At 40.3% G+C, this 15,145-nt stretch overlaps 2 protein-coding genes across 3 annotated transcripts; one reads left to right on the forward strand and one right to left on the reverse strand.

Annotated features, from left to right (window-relative positions):
• Positions 1-1,374: 1,374 nt before the first annotated feature.
• Positions 1,375-11,611, reverse strand: vps33b (VPS33B late endosome and lysosome associated). Of its 2 annotated transcripts, XM_079163596.1 has the most exons (24): positions 11,477-11,611; positions 11,067-11,163; positions 10,177-10,257; positions 10,021-10,082; positions 9,876-9,925; positions 9,146-9,213; positions 8,999-9,044; positions 7,708-7,802; positions 6,921-7,025; positions 6,731-6,821; positions 6,076-6,153; positions 5,470-5,543; positions 5,305-5,391; positions 5,143-5,233; positions 4,997-5,071; positions 4,150-4,214; positions 4,015-4,069; positions 3,881-3,927; positions 3,650-3,782; positions 3,450-3,523; positions 3,252-3,353; positions 3,063-3,138; positions 2,552-2,665; positions 1,375-1,949 (listed from the first exon to the last, which is right to left on the reverse strand). In XM_079163596.1, exons 2-24 carry the CDS (start codon positions 11,160-11,162, stop codon positions 1,870-1,872), a joined length of 1,845 nt encoding a protein of 614 aa, XP_079019722.1. In that variant the 5' UTR covers position 11,163; positions 11,477-11,611; the 3' UTR covers positions 1,375-1,869. The 2 variants fall into 2 exon arrangements, with proteins under 2 accessions (XP_079019722.1, XP_079019721.1); XM_079163595.1 differs by lacking the exon at positions 11,477-11,611 and having other exon boundaries at positions 11,067-11,198.
• On the forward strand, positions 11,521-14,455 carry hddc3 (HD domain containing 3). The gene is made up of 4 exons (XM_079163614.1): positions 11,521-11,751; positions 12,934-12,989; positions 13,063-13,303; positions 14,240-14,455. The coding sequence occupies exons 1-4, from the start codon at positions 11,640-11,642 to the stop codon at positions 14,368-14,370; spliced, it is 540 nt and encodes a 179-aa protein (XP_079019740.1). The 5' UTR covers positions 11,521-11,639; the 3' UTR covers positions 14,371-14,455.
• Positions 14,456-15,145: the final 690 nt, after the last annotated feature.

Here is a 15,145-nt window from a genome sequence, read left to right on the forward strand (position 1 = left end):
ACATGAAGCATGACCTCATATCCTACTGTAGCCATTCATGATAGCAAAAAACAAAGAGTCCAACGCATTGAGAGAGAAGCTGCGACAGTTTTTCCCTCCATGCAGGTTTTGTTGGACAGATGACGGACATAACCACCAGAGGATCCCCGACAGCCTCTCTGTCTCTCTTCGGCCGGCTCACATCCTGCCCGTCTCCTCCCGGGCTCTAATGCACCGAGGAGAGAGCGAAGGGAAGGGGATCATTTGAAAAAAAGCATTGAATGTCTCTTGCTAGTCATGTGAATTTGCAAAAAAAAAACAGAAAATCAATAGCAGAGAGGAGAAATTCCAGTAACTCTGTGTCTGCGTACGCAGCTTGTCTTACAGTGGAAGTGTAGGCCGCGGTGACACAAACGCATACCGAGACATGAAACGTGGTCTGGATGCACACTGGGGATCCACTAGTTTGTCCTCTGTTGGGCCTAATTTAGCTGTTGGTCAAAGTAAAGTTCTGGTTAGCTCGTAAAGCTCCCTTAAATCAATTCTTATTCCTGTTAATTACTCAAACAAATACTGTGTATGTGTAATGTGAGAAGAGTCACTCGTACTGACAACTATACAGATAATTATCAGCAAGTCTGCGTCTCTACAGCTTTTAGCCTTTTTTTTTATCTCATTGTGTTCTTCAGTTCAGGTCCCAGTCCTTGGACTGGGACCTGAACTGAATAACTGACGTAATCACCGTGACGTAATCACCGTGACGTCACCCATTGCTTTGTGGACTGACGTTTTGAAGCTTCGAGTACGCCATTTTGTTCGTCACCATCTTGTTTTTTGCAACCAGAAGTGACACGAGAAGGTGGAGCACAAGTACAAATGAACACTGATTATCCAAAACATTCAACATCGACACATAAAGGAACACTTCATCCTTCAGTTTATCACAAACATTCATCATCGACACATAAAGGAACACTTCATCCTTCAGTTTATCACAAACATTCATCAACACATAAAGGAACACTTCATCCTTCAGTTTATCACAAACATTCATCATCGACACATAAAGGAACACTTCATCCTTCAGTTTATCACAAACATTCATCAACACATAAAGGAACACTTCATCCTTCAGTTTATCACAAACATTCATCATCGACACATAAAGGAACACTTCATCCTTCAGTTTATCACAAACATTCATCAACACATAAAGGAACACTTCATCCTTCAGTTTATCACAAACATTCAACATCAACACATCTGGAGATACGTGGTTTTCACTGGACAGGAAGGGGAAGAAAAGCCGTCATGTGAAAAGTAATTAAAGCTGTCAGACAAATGTAGTGGAGTAAAAAGTACAATATTTATTGATTTCCAAAGCTAGTTGGAGTAACAACCCCGTCTCAACAGATACAGTGGAGTCTTCCTGAACTCTTTGACTGACATGTCTATAACCTGGAGCATGTGCCTCCTGACCTCTGATTAAGTATGCTTAAGCATGCATGTACCACTTTGCTTATATATATAATCTAGCGGAGTAATTACCTTACAGGACACCTTCTGTTTCTGCACATCCAGACAGGTTAAATACTGAGAAGAACTGAAGGTGGCTTTGCACTTGTGACCACATTCTTGTCCTTGAATTCAAGCTTCAATAAGCCTGAAACACTGAGAGTCCAGTTAATCTTCTCTAGTTACATTCCACCGCTCTTGCAGACCAAACCCCAAATAAAGTGAACAAGCATCCGTGTTAAAAACATTTATTCACTTTATACATCTTTACAGTCCTTTTGTTGTCAGACAGACCGGAGGTGAGCTGGAATGCATGACGAGCGGCTGCGGCGGGAATGTCTCGGTTTCTGTGCATCATGGTGTGTGTGACGGGCGTCATACTCGGTTACCCAACAAAGACTCGAGGAGTCTTGAGCTGTTTGTGATCGCAGTTGTCACCACGATGAATTTATAACCTGGGAACAGAAAGCATGCATGTTTAGTATACTTTGACCTACTTTCAGGTCTTTAGACACAAAGCAACAAGTGAATCATTTGCAATTGCAGTTTCATAAGGAATTCATGGCTAACTCCAGTTAATTCAGTCTAATTCTTTTTTTATTTAATTTAAGAGTCTTTTAATAAATAGGTTATAAATGAACATTTACTTGAGTCGACACATTCGTCACAGCATAGCTCGTGAAAGTAAGCAGGTTTAATACATATTCATCTTAATAATCACAAGAAGAGAAACATAAAGCTGTAAAACCTTTGAAATGATCTAATGTTGCTGAATGTGATGCGAGATGCTGTCCGCTGATTTGCCAGGAATTATGTAGCTAAGAATTTCAAAACAACTATGTTAAAGATGATTATATGCATCGATGTGTTCACTTTGCATCTATTATATTGGTTTGTTGTTAATGAATTGATACATCGATGTATCGTTGCCCCCTCAACTCCAAACAGCAGCAACACTAAGAGGCAGAATGAAGTCCAGAGGGGGAAACTACAGCGAACGATCGGCACACTGCTGAACGCGTTTTCCTCCCGTGACGTGAAAGGTTCCCTTCATTACCTCTCTCTCTGCCGAGGAACCGGAGAGCTGAGATCTCAGAAAAGGTGCAGCCTCCGAGGAACATGACGAGGATGATGCGCTGAGCGTCGCTCTTTGAATCCGCTCCGCTGCTGCCTGATGAGAAACAAAACATTTATAGTTATGAGTTCATCATCAGTAATATTATTATTATCATTATTATCATCGTCTTAGTTATCATTGTCATTATAATTATTATTATCAATACTATTGTTGTTATCATGATTATTATAATTATACATTTTATGATTATCATTAATATTATTATCATGATTATCATTATTATTATCATTATTATTATCAATTAAAAACACATTTAGAGATATTCATGGCCAACAAACCGTCCTCCGGGGTAAATATAGCCGAGGTCATCAGGATTTTCTAATCTCTGACACCGGTTACAAAAACCGTGTAATCGGGTTTTCTAAGTGCACGCTGACATCCTCAAATGATTCACTGTCAACATTATATTAATATCTCTTTATGATCTCACCTGTAACAGCGAATTCATGTCCATTCAGCAGCCTGGTGACTTCTTCAAGCCCCGTCCAACCGTCTCGCTCCAACACCTACACGTGACCACAGCAGGAGGAACATCTGACTCCATCGTCTCTTATTTATTTCCCACACAGAGAACAGCGGACATCCAGTGGAATAAACGACTCCTTGTTCGTTTCCTCACCTGCTCGACGAGTTTGCAGCTCAGAGGGACGTAGGCACCGCTGAAGATGTAGGCCATGTCTCGTGGGACACGCAGGTCGTATTCTTCATCAGACTTTGGCACCTTTATACAGAAATACCGATAATAATACGATTATTAAAATACGGCCTTCTCAGCGTGGCACGGTGAACAAGATAGCAAAGGTGATGAGGATTTTACCAGGTTGAGCTTTCGGCTCAGGGCTCTGAAGTTGCTCTTTTTTGCCAGAGAAGAGAAGGCGTCAGTCAGCTTACCTGTAAAACGAAATAATAGAATTTAAAAAAAGAAATTCATGAAACCATCAGTCAGGATTGTGCGTCCGGAGAGAAACTGAGATTGTGTTTTGGAGGACTTGAAATACAAAAAGAAGCCCGTTTCACCTGCGGTTTTGTCGTTGACCAGTTTGCCCACTTTGCTCTCCATGACGGTCAGCGTTTCCCCCGTCGGCTGCTCCACCAGCAGCCCCAGCTGCTTCAGGTTGGCAAATGTGAGCAGGTGGTCCGCTCCATAGCTCTGATGAGGTCGAGCAGAGAAAATGTTTCACATCGAAGGCGTGTGTGTGTGTGTGTGTGTGTGTGTGTGTGTATTTGTTGCTCCCATAAACAGCTCACCTGTAGATATTGTGCTTTTAATGAGCGGTAATCTTTTGGCAGAAGTCCTGTGAGAAACATCACACAGTTATTAATGCAACATGAGAATAATCTGAACGCGTCTTTACATTCATATCGACACAAAGACAACAAACCGTTTTCCGTGATGGACAGAAGACAAAGCAGCCTCAGACTTTCCATCATGGAGACCTTAAAAAAAGAAGAAGAAAAGCATAAAGAAGTTTCCAGCATGTTATTAATCATTTGACCTGATCCTGAATCAGACTGACCTGTCTGCTGATGTGCTCCTCTAAGAAAGAAATGCTCTCACGGATTTCAAACCCTTCAAGTAAAGCTGGGACGGAAAACAAGACTCGTGTCAATAACAACATCAACTTCACACAAGTGACATTAAAGGGATGGTTTGGATGTTTTAAAGTAGGGTTGTATGAGGTCCGTTAGAATAGTTTCAGCGCTTCATCTTTCTGTATAGGAACTGAAGCCGTTGTATCCATCTGTGCTCTCTTCAAAGCCACTAGACTCCACTGACAAAAGCAGTGATCGTACCTCTCAGCACACAGGAGCTACTGGTCTACCGCAGCCTCAATCGGTTAATCCATTTGTGTTATTGTGTGACTTTGGTGTCGAAAAGCAGAAGTTCACACTTTTTCTTTTACCGTAAAGCCCTCTAAGAAAACCTAAGCCCCCATATAGATTTTAGTTCTATATAAAATATAAGTTGTTATAAGGCTGGCACCGCTCAGGTTGTAAAGGGTTAGTTCAGATTCACTGAAGTCTCACAATAACACACACACACATACTAACAGATGGAGGCAGCAGTAGAGCAGCAACTCCTGAGTTGTGAAGAGATCAAAGATAACAGCTTCAGTCCCCGTCATGAAGGTAAAGAGGTGAAAATATTCTAAATAAAGCTTAAAACTTAAAGTGATAGAGATTCTTTAGAGTCTGGAATACATCCTCAGCAGTACATTGATTTGTGTGTTTCTATAAACTCTACTGTAGTAGAACTCTGATGATGGAGAAGAACCTCATACAAACACACTTCTGAACATCACTACTGTCCCTTTAATGATTAAGGAACACATTTAACTAAAAGCTGAATCTAACATTTCTTACAGTGTTCTGTCTTCAACAGCTCCTGAAAGTCCTGCTTCGTCTTCTTCTTCATTATCGATTCACTTGCACCGATGTCTGAAAGAGAACGTGCTCTTCAGCAAACTTTAAATGAATAAAATAAATGAATCCACGTGATGAACACTCACGTAGGCTGAGCAGCCGATGCTCCTGTTTTAACCCTTTAAGCTCATCCGACACAAACGTCTTCATCTGCTTTATGTCCATCCCCCGACGCTTCTGTAGAGCAAAAGAAAGAGAGTGTCAGTCTTACTTAAAATAACACAGGAGGGTGACGGACATTTACTCACATCATACGCAGTCTGGAGGTTCCTGGCTTTCTGACTGAGGAAGCCGAAGACGTTGGAGAAATGCTCGTTTCTGATTTCGTTGAAGACCTACGAGACGCGTGCGAGAGTTCAAACATTCAACTCAGGAGTCATGATGATGATGATGATGATTAAAGATCAGCCTACCTTATCCTGAGAGTTCAGCATGACTTTAAGACTTTTGTCAGACGACGTGACATCAGGTCCAAACTCCACACATCCTGCAGAACAGAAGCTGCGATCAGACGTCGATAGTCAAACATGTCATTATTCAACAATGAAAAACACATCGTTCCTAATCTGCTTTTAACCTCCAACCATTTTACTTGTCTGTCAAAATTGTTTATTTCTGTGATGTATGTTTTAAAATATTTCCCTCTATTTTATCTTCAAAGTGTAGAAATTAGCTAATTAAAATGTAATATTATTATATTATTATTGAAACACAAATCAGTGCTTCAGTTTAAAAAGATTTTAAAAACACATCTTTTCAAGCTGGCGCTTGTATAACACATATTTATTTACTTTTAAAATGTTTCATATTTTGGACCACTTCTTAAAATCCCTATTTGATTGTTGTTGTTTTTTGCATTTTCTGTAATTTTTTTGTCTCTTACGATTCATTATTTTTGTATCTTTGTTGTATTTTGTGAAGTAACATTTCTTTGAGAGGCACTATAGAAATCGAATCAAGCGCTTCCTAAACCAACAGCCAGCCACCAGGGGGCGCTGAGGATGAAGATTCATACCCACCACATTTGATTCTAAATATATCATCCACCAGCCCCTCGTAGACGACTTGAGAGCACAGAGGAGTGACGAAGTCCACATCTGCAAACACAACGACAGTGTTAGAGACGAGAGCACAGCTCAGCGTGGAATCCACTGAGAGATTAAAGGTGCCATGTACCAGATTGGGAGCATTTCTGCTGAGCCGGTGGCTCGCAGCTAACGGTGCTAACGATGGCAAAAGTGCTGACACAGCTAGCAGTATTTATCTGAGGGGATACTGGAGGGTTAAAGTGCTACGCTTCCGCGACGACGCCGTTAGCTAGCCAGTGTGGCGCTTAAAAGTGAAGCCAAAGCTTCATGTGTTAAAGCTGCATTCTCTCTAGTGTCCACCAGGGGGCGACTCCTCTGGTTGTATAGAAGTCTATGAGAAAATGACTCTACTTCTCTCTTGATTTATTACCTCAGTAAACATTGTAAACATTAGTTTATGGTCTCAATCTCTAGTTTCAAGTCTTCTTCAGTCTCCCTCCATTTAGAGTCAAACAGACCATAAAGCAGGGTATGCTTTAGGGCGGGGCTACACGGTGATTGGCAGGTCTCTTTATCTTCACATATGCTGCTATATTAACGCTCTGAATCTCGTATACTGCACCTTTAAGTGCCCAGGTGTTCTCACCTCTGTCGATGAGAAAAACCTTTCCTATTTCAGCTTGACGAGCTCTTTGTTCTCCCTGCTCCACCTGCTCCCTCCACGACTCGTACGCCATCTGGTACCAGACAGAAGCAGAAACGTTATCGCAGGTGAAGCCCGAACACATCACGGAGGATCTGACGCGACGGGTTTTTGGTCTCCGATCATACTGCACCTTGGAATATCGTCCGATGCCGTAGACCTTTGAGAAGGGGCCGTAGAGGGAGTGCAGGAGGTGCAGAGCGCTGCCGGCTGTTCTAATCCAGCGCTGGTCCCCCGCCTGTGTGATGAAGGACAACCTGAAGCACCTGTGCTACATCTTACTTACTAACACAAAATATAAATGATCAATCGGTTAATAAATCACAACTTGTCACCTTTTATTCACTATTTTCTTTCTACTGAGTCATAGTGTAAATAATCATTCGTGTCATTTGGATCACAACGTGCAGCAGAATTCAGATTTCTTTGATTGACTCACATGAGTTGACTGAATATATAGCAAACTCTGTTACCCCTGACTATGTGTCGTATTTTATGGATAATTCATATTATATTCAATGCATAACAAAAACAGCACAGAACTGACAAACTGTACAATTAACCCAAATAGTGAACACATGAACTGCAGGAAGTTTTTTTAAAACGAGCGATATTGAGCTGATTGATTCCTTTGAGTTATTTTTAATATAATGATCCGTCTGTATTTTGTATTTGTTTGAATTTTGTTTACAATCATACACACTTAATAGGTTGCTTTTTGGACAAATTCAGTTTCCTTTTCCCTGACGCTTGAGCCATTATTATTATAATTATATTATTATTCTGTTTGTTGCACTGAGAGTGATTTATGTGCAAACAAAAAACAGCGACGGCGACCTCATCAAACAAATAAAGAACATAAAATATGTCTCGAGGTAACTGGCTCAATGATCTATCGACTTAACGTCGTGGTTATTTACCAGGAAGTTGTCTGTAAAAAACTCCGGCAGCTCCAGACTGATGACGTCCTCGTCGAGAGGAAGCAGATAGAAAGACCACTCATCAGTGGTCACTTCTGTGGGACGACAAGAACACGTTTTAATCATTGTTCTCTTTTCATTTTGGAAAAGCATTCATTTCACATAGTATCAGTATAACTGCAGGTAGATCCATAAAGCATTTATAAACAGCTGGAGGTTTTCTTTTACAACATTAACTTTCATTATTTTTCATCAGTGTTGTAGTCAAAACCACCGAGACCGAGTCACGACCAAGACCGAGCTGAGTCCAGCACTGCATAACACACTCACGATAAAAAAGATCCACATTCCCATAAAAACAGCCACAGAAAACAAATAAGATTCCTCTTCCTTCACCTCTTTTATTGCAATTTACTGTACACTGTATATATGTGTGTGTGTGTGTGTGTGTGTGTGTATAAGTATACAGTGAGAAATGTCTTGATACAATAATCAAAAGGGATCACAGAGGTGGATTTTGTGAGTGGGACTTTTCCTTTGTTTTCTATGAGCAATCAGAGTCTTGATGCTAACTAATTAAAAACGTTCTGCTTTTAACCTCCAACCACTGGACACGTCTGTGGTTATTTCTGTGATGTATGTTTTTATATTTAAAGTGTCTGAGTTTTTTTTTTTTAAACGCTTCTCAAACAAACTGTATTAGTATTTCTATCATTATTATTATTAAATCAATCAGACGGTGCACGGGCAGTTTAGTGATATTCCTCACAGTCGTGTTATAAAATAAAACAGAGTCCTCTTCGTCTGAGGCCGAGACGAGACGGAGTGAACCTGCTGAGACAGTGCTCAAGTACAACAGCACTGCCGTCCATAACATGAATGTTAATTATTGTTTCTATCCATCCATCGCTGGTGGGTGGCTCTGATTTAAGCTACTTCCTTGTGACGGACGTTTTTGGTACAAATAAGTTCAGCACTTCCTCTCACCAAAACTGATCATTGCTGCTGAAACTAAAGTACAGGATGTTCTACATCCGCTCACATTTTGCAGTACGCACGCCAGCATGGGTTTTCTGGCTATTCTGACCCACAATCCTTTGCACAGCAGATAAATGAAGAGGGTCAAAGTTCAAGGGGCCATGTTATGACCAACTAGTATGCACCAATCGATGCGTAGCGCATAGAACAGTGCGTACTTTGTGAAGGCAGCTGCAGAATGTGCAAAAGGCAAAAAGAAACACAAAGTATGTGATTTGGAACGCAGTAAGAGTAAAGAAATGAAGACGCTCACCACCAAAGATCCCCTGCTCCTCCAGCACCGCCTCACACGCAAAGAACTGGACCGCACAGGAGGGGCAACAGGTTCGTCAATTCATTAAGAACTTACTCCAAGATAAATCAAACAGAGCGTGTGCACAACAGCAAAGTAGGGAAATACCTTCTGAGGAGTAAAGATGATCTTGTATCTTCTAAATCTCCCCACTGCCTTGTCTGCATTGGCCACATCTGGAACAAGGATCAGAGCATGACATCATTTAGGAGGCTCGTTGCTATGATGACGTCACTGCATGCGTGTCGGGCCGGGAACCGTGGGACGTTTATTTTTATACGATGCGTGAATAAGAAACGGGACTTTGAACATACTCTTCCTCAAATAAAATCCCAACATTTTGATTTAAATCAGAAACTGTGCGAACAAAGAATAAATAGATACAATTATGAAGGTGACGTTCAATGCCAACGTTGTGTAAAGTTTAGATCCTCAATGAAACACAATGTTTGGTAACATATCGCCTCTGGTGTCGTCTGATCTCCAGGTTTGGTGTTTTCACTTCAGCTGAAGGAAAGAAACAATAAATATCCTATTCTTTCATTTCATCCTGAAGTGTTTTTTGTTCTAGCTTCAACCATTTAAGCACTTTGTAACTTTGAGTATGAATAAAGTTTGATCTATTTACATAAATATGCGCACACACACACACACACACACCTATATACATTATTGTTCCTTTCATTAAAGAAAGAAAACATCACACTCTACTTACAAGAGTCGCTTTTGACTAAAGACATTTTCTCCAGAAAGAATCACACAAAAGCAACACTTTAAATCTTGTGCTCATTACTTTCTAAGAAATAAGTCATTCAGCATTAAATGCAGCCCCACTTACCACATATCCATTTGACAGTTTGTATTCTTGGCCGGATCAGAAAACAGAGCCTGTAGGAGAGTAAAGCCATCATCATCAGGTGTGTGTGTGTGTGTGTGTGTGTGTGTTGAACTATTGTTAGGACTATGAAGGGTGCAGGGCTCACTGGTCTGAGGTGCTGACAACAGGCTTGTATTCCACTTTGTAGAGTTTGTCGACTTCATGTTGCTTGAAAAAATAAAAATAAAAAAGGGAGAAAATGTTTGAAAAAGATATTTGAACTCAAGAGCTTCTTAATCAAGAGTCAGCTGATGAGGTTCACCTTTAGTATTGACACATTGGCGATTCGATCCAGCGGGCTCATCAAGTCCGCCTCGATGAAGAGGTCCTTCTTCCCCGGCAGCTGTGTGACAAAGAGAGGAAGATGGGAGGGTGAGGACGACATCTACAGGACAATGTGTTCACACACAATGAGCAAAACAGGATTCTCTACCTATTCAAATGAATTTTCTCCAGCCTTAACCAAGTGTGGGGCAGAGCACGTACACGTTGTACACTAATTATATGTAGAACACTTGTTATTTTGACAGTGTTATATTATTCGTATTGTCTACAAATCACACTTAAACCTCTGAAGCCTCAGTTCGTTCTGCCACTGAGCTCCAAGTCCATTGATTCTACCAAAGACAGACATCTTTAAACATGTGCCCGAAAATGCAGTTTCATTTTATAAAAACGCAAAACAGCTGGTCACAGCTGCCTTTCTACCAAATGTTACTCAAACAGGGGGAAGTAAAGCATTTGTTGCGGACTATTTTCAGCAGCGGATGAATCCACATCTGGTGCTCTGGTGAGTATTGGTGGCAGCAGGACGGTGTGTGAGTTGTCACCCAGTGCTGATGTGTTCTTAAATGCAGCTCTGTGACACATCAGGGTTTCGGATATATAGACTAAACTTGTTTTTTAATCATATATTTTCACGGGGTTTGTTGAGAATAATAAAATGGAGAATGTCACTAGACTTTAAAGAAGAAAAAGCAAACCGTTTCCTCTGACCAACACCTGATGACAGATGGGGTGTGGTCAGCAGTGCAGCAGCTTCTTCTTTATTTTATTTGTTTACATACATTGTTGGTGGTGATTCTGTAGTTGGAGCAATGGCAGTCAGCCAAACCAAACCAATAACGGACATATTGCGACATGTTGTCCTACCTGTTCCAGCAGGTAGATGAGCTGATCTCTGGCCAGCCTCTTGAGCAGAGAGAAGTCTGGGAGCTCCGGACAGTCTCTCCTGGAACTGTGAGCCATGCTGGGCCACAACAATAAGCACACATCCAATGAACACAGAGCACAATGCTCATACAACAAAGCGTGTAATGACAGAGAGGCTACAACCAATGGAAACACATAAAATATATGCTGTGATTGACCTAGCTAGCGTTAGCTTGTAGGCTAAAAACACATCCTTAACATCACAGTACATGTTTAAAGACGAGCGTCAAAGAGCTGACAGTTATGCAGAAATATTTCCACTAAATTATCCAATAAACAGCAGAAATCAAGCAGCAAATATCTGTCGAAACATTATAAAGGAGGGGGGGGGACTGATATTAGAAGCTAACCTGCTGCTTCCGTAGCAAAAAAAAGCGGAACAGATAATCAGCTGCTGTTTCCACCCGGACCAACACAAGGGACGGACTGCTACACCGTTGGTCAAAAGAAAAAGAAAAGGAACGACGTTGAAGTCACAACTGTTTCCTGTTACTACTTCTTTGTTTTTCCACCATGAATTCAGACGCAGTTTTATTGTTAGAGACGGTTAACTTCGCGGCAGAGAAACATCGTAACCAGCGACGTAAAGATCCCGAGGAAACCCCGTACATTAATCACCCCATCGGTAGGACTCTTTGTTGTGATGCCTTCAGGTGCTGCTCGGTAGGACTCTTTGTTGTGAGGCCTTCGGGTGCTGCTCGGGAATCGCTCAATCCAACACTGCAGAAGTCAACAATAATAACAGTGGTGGAAAGTAACTTTAAAGTGTATTTACTCAAGTATTATATTAAATATTATTTAATATACAAATATAACTAATAATAATATTATTTCATACAAATATTAAATATATATTGTACTTTATTTCCTCCTACTTTCTACTTCTACTCCACTACATTGCTGAGGGACATATTTTTTGAACGTGTATTATTATTATTAGTTAATGACAGGTTCAGACTAATAATACAAAATATAATCAAATAAGTTCCGATGTATTTGTAGAGATAAGATGAGGTATACCTGGCATTATATGTAAAGCAATTAAAGTAGCTCCGCCTTTACGAACCACAGCATTAAAGTGTTTATTTATCCATCAATAATTATAGTACAATAATATAATAAATAGGATTTTAAAATTGTCCATTTTGCGTGATGAGTGCTTTCACTTTTGGTGTATTAAGTATTTCTTGATGCTAATACTTTTGTACTTTTATTTAAGTCATATTTTTAATGTAGGACTTTTACTTGTAACAGAGTATTTCTACACTGCAGTATCACAACTTTTACTAAAAGTAAAGAGTATTTCTTCCACCGCTGGATTTTAAAATGATTTCTGATGCTGAACTCTGTGTGAAGCTGTGATACTTGACACTAGCTGAGGTTTCAGAAGGACGGAGAATACAATCTAAGTTGGGGATTTAATCATTTTCACAGTGGTTATTAAAGCTCGACTATAAATTGGCTACTATTAGATGATTTAGGATATATCAGCATCGATGTATAAGTAACACAAAGTTGCACGACAGAAGTATCAATAGGTATGAGTTCATTTAGAAACAATATTAAAAATATTAAAAACAAATATTCTATCACCGATGTATTTTTAACAGATTTCATAGTCTTAGTGAAATGACAAATACATGTTTTCCAGTTGTGTCCTTGAGTTAAATGTTTATTTATCACTTGTTATTTGCCAAATATATGTAAAAAAAAAAAAGAAAATCAATATGTGAGTATTTTAACATCAAATGTCTTATAAATGTATAAATATCTGTCAAAATATTTTCTCTGGTTTCAAACTTTTAAGGAGTGGCGAGAATCCTCAGCCATGAAGGAGGCGTCACAGACATCGAGGTTTTACAAGTGAGTATGAGACTTTGTTAGGAAGCTCCAGTGCTCTTTGTGTCACTGAGCCGGTGTCTCGTCTTCCCCGCAGGCCGCTCTGCTTCACGACACAGTGGAGGACACGGACACCTCTCTGGCAGAGCTCGAGGCGACGTTTGGGCTGATCGTGGCTCGTATCGTTGAGGAGGTGACGGACGACAAAAGCCTGCCCAAACACGAGAGGAAGCGTCAGCAGGTGGAACACGCAGCACACTGCAGCTGCCAAGCCAAGCTGGTCAAACTGGCAGATAAACTGTACAATCTGAGGGATTTAAACCGCAGCACACCAGTCGGTCAGCACCTCTCTGTCACTCTCAGTGCTCTTATACTGTAACCGAAGAGTTCATTTAAGTTATCTTTTCCTATTTGTTCATTGTGTCAAAACAAGGCAACTGCTATTAGCACCCAGGTTTCCGTAGCCAACAATGTTATTTGCACTAACCAGGCGGCAACATCCGGGTCTGCATAATGACGTAAAGGCTGAAGAGTCTCAAAGCTGCATTCTCTCTAGTGACCACCAGGGGGCGACTCCTCTGGTTGTATAGAAGTCTATGAGAAAATGACTCTACTTCTCTCTTGATTTATTACCTCAGTAAACATTGTAAACATGAGTTTATGGTCTTAATCTCTAGTTGCAAGTCTTCTTCAATACAGCATGATGTTCATTTAGTAAATGATGGTCCATTTAGAGTCAAACAGACCATAAAGCAGGGTATGCTTTAGGGCGGGGCTACACAGTGATTGACAGTCTCTACGTCACTCCTCCTCAGTCCAGATGGTCACTTCAGTTCACCGGTTATAAAAAACAACAAGATAGCGACACCGTAATCCAAGATGGCGATGACGAAATCGCCGAACTCAAGGCTTCATAACAGCAGTTCACAAACCAATGGGTGACGTCATGATGACTACGTCCACTTCTTATAGACAGTCTATGAGTACACACAGTAAAGTGTACCCAAGTCCCAAAAATAGAAGTAATAATTTGGTATTGGTTTTTCCCTTTCATTATTGACGTGTCTGACTGTTAATAAGTACTTCACGGACTCTCTAAGGACACTAGAAGACACTACAGCTGTCAGATTAAGAGTAAAACTGTAACACGACAAGTGTGTTTTCACTATAGAAGTACATAAGTACCAATACTTGACCGTGTACTTACCTAGTCACCATACTTCTTCCCTGTGTGTGTGTGTGTGTGTGTGTGTGTGTGTGTGTGTGTTTTACAGGTTGGACAGCCGAGCGGGTGCAGGAGTACTTTGTTTGGGCCCGTGAGGTGGTGAGAGGCCTGAGAGGAACCAACTCTGTGCTGGAGCAGAAGCTGGAGGAGCTGTTCAGACAGAGAGGGGTCCAGCTCTGACAACACAGCGGAGAGCACACCGCTCCAATTACAAAGAAGATACTTTTTCATTTGTAAATTATAGAAATAAATCATATCGTTTACATCTGTGTGGTCACTGGTTTTTAATTTCTGTTTTCACATTTTGTTTGTGTAGTTGAATTGAGTTGTTAGGAGTATTAGTATCAGTAGTTATGTTCCTATCCATCTATCTACCTAAAGGGGTGGAATGTAACTAAGTATGTTTACTCAAGTGCTTTGAGGTACATTACTTGAATATTTTCTTCTCACTCTTTCACTTTATACTTCAACTCCACTACATTTCAGAGGGAAATAATATTGCATATATTGCACTCAAAACATGGAAATGTTCAAGTAGAGCTGAAACCATTGGTTAATAGATTGACAGAAAATTAATTGGCAACTACTTTGATCATTGTTGAAGTAATGTTTTGTGTAAAAACAGTTCATGGTTGGCTTCACAAATGTAGAGGTTTGGATTGTTGGTCGAACAAAATACACTGTGAAGATGTTACTTTGGGCTCTGGGTATCATTTATATCATTTATCACTGTTTTCACAATGTTTACAAACCAAATAAGTCAATATATGGAGAAAATAATCAACTGATTATTTCACCTCTATCAACTACAACCTTAAAACCCTACCTTTACATTAATGCATGAGTAATACTAATGTAAAGATATAATAGTATGACAGTCATTGGGGACATTGTATCTGTCTGTCTGTCTGTCTGTCTGTGTGATATCAGCCACTAGAGGGCGCTAGTATTATCT

This window comes from Pholis gunnellus, assembly GCF_910591455.1.
Source record: "Pholis gunnellus genome assembly, chromosome: 1".
Taxonomy (NCBI): Eukaryota; Metazoa; Chordata; class Actinopteri; order Perciformes; family Pholidae; genus Pholis; species Pholis gunnellus.

Bases quoted from the DNA above. Each gene is read 5' to 3' on its own strand.
- vps33b (XM_079163596.1), bottom strand. From the start codon at position 11,162: ATGGCTCACAGTTCCAGGAGAGACTGTCCGGAGCTCCCAGACTTCTCT. The intron at 6,154-6,730 runs GTGAGAACACCT...TTGTGTTTGCAG, and splicing joins GGTTTTTCTCATCGACAGAG to ATGTGGACTTCGTCACTCCT. The intron at 4,215-4,996 runs GTAAGAAATGTT...TTTCCGTCCCAG, and splicing joins GCTGTTGAAGACAGAACACT to CTTTACTTGAAGGGTTTGAA.
- hddc3 (XM_079163614.1), top strand. From the start codon at position 11,640: ATGAATTCAGACGCAGTTTTATTGTTAGAGACGGTTAACTTCGCGGCA. The intron at 11,752-12,933 runs GTAGGACTCTTT...CAAACTTTTAAG, and splicing joins GTACATTAATCACCCCATCG to GAGTGGCGAGAATCCTCAGC. The intron at 13,304-14,239 runs GTCAGCACCTCT...TGTGTTTTACAG, and splicing joins AAACCGCAGCACACCAGTCG to GTTGGACAGCCGAGCGGGTG.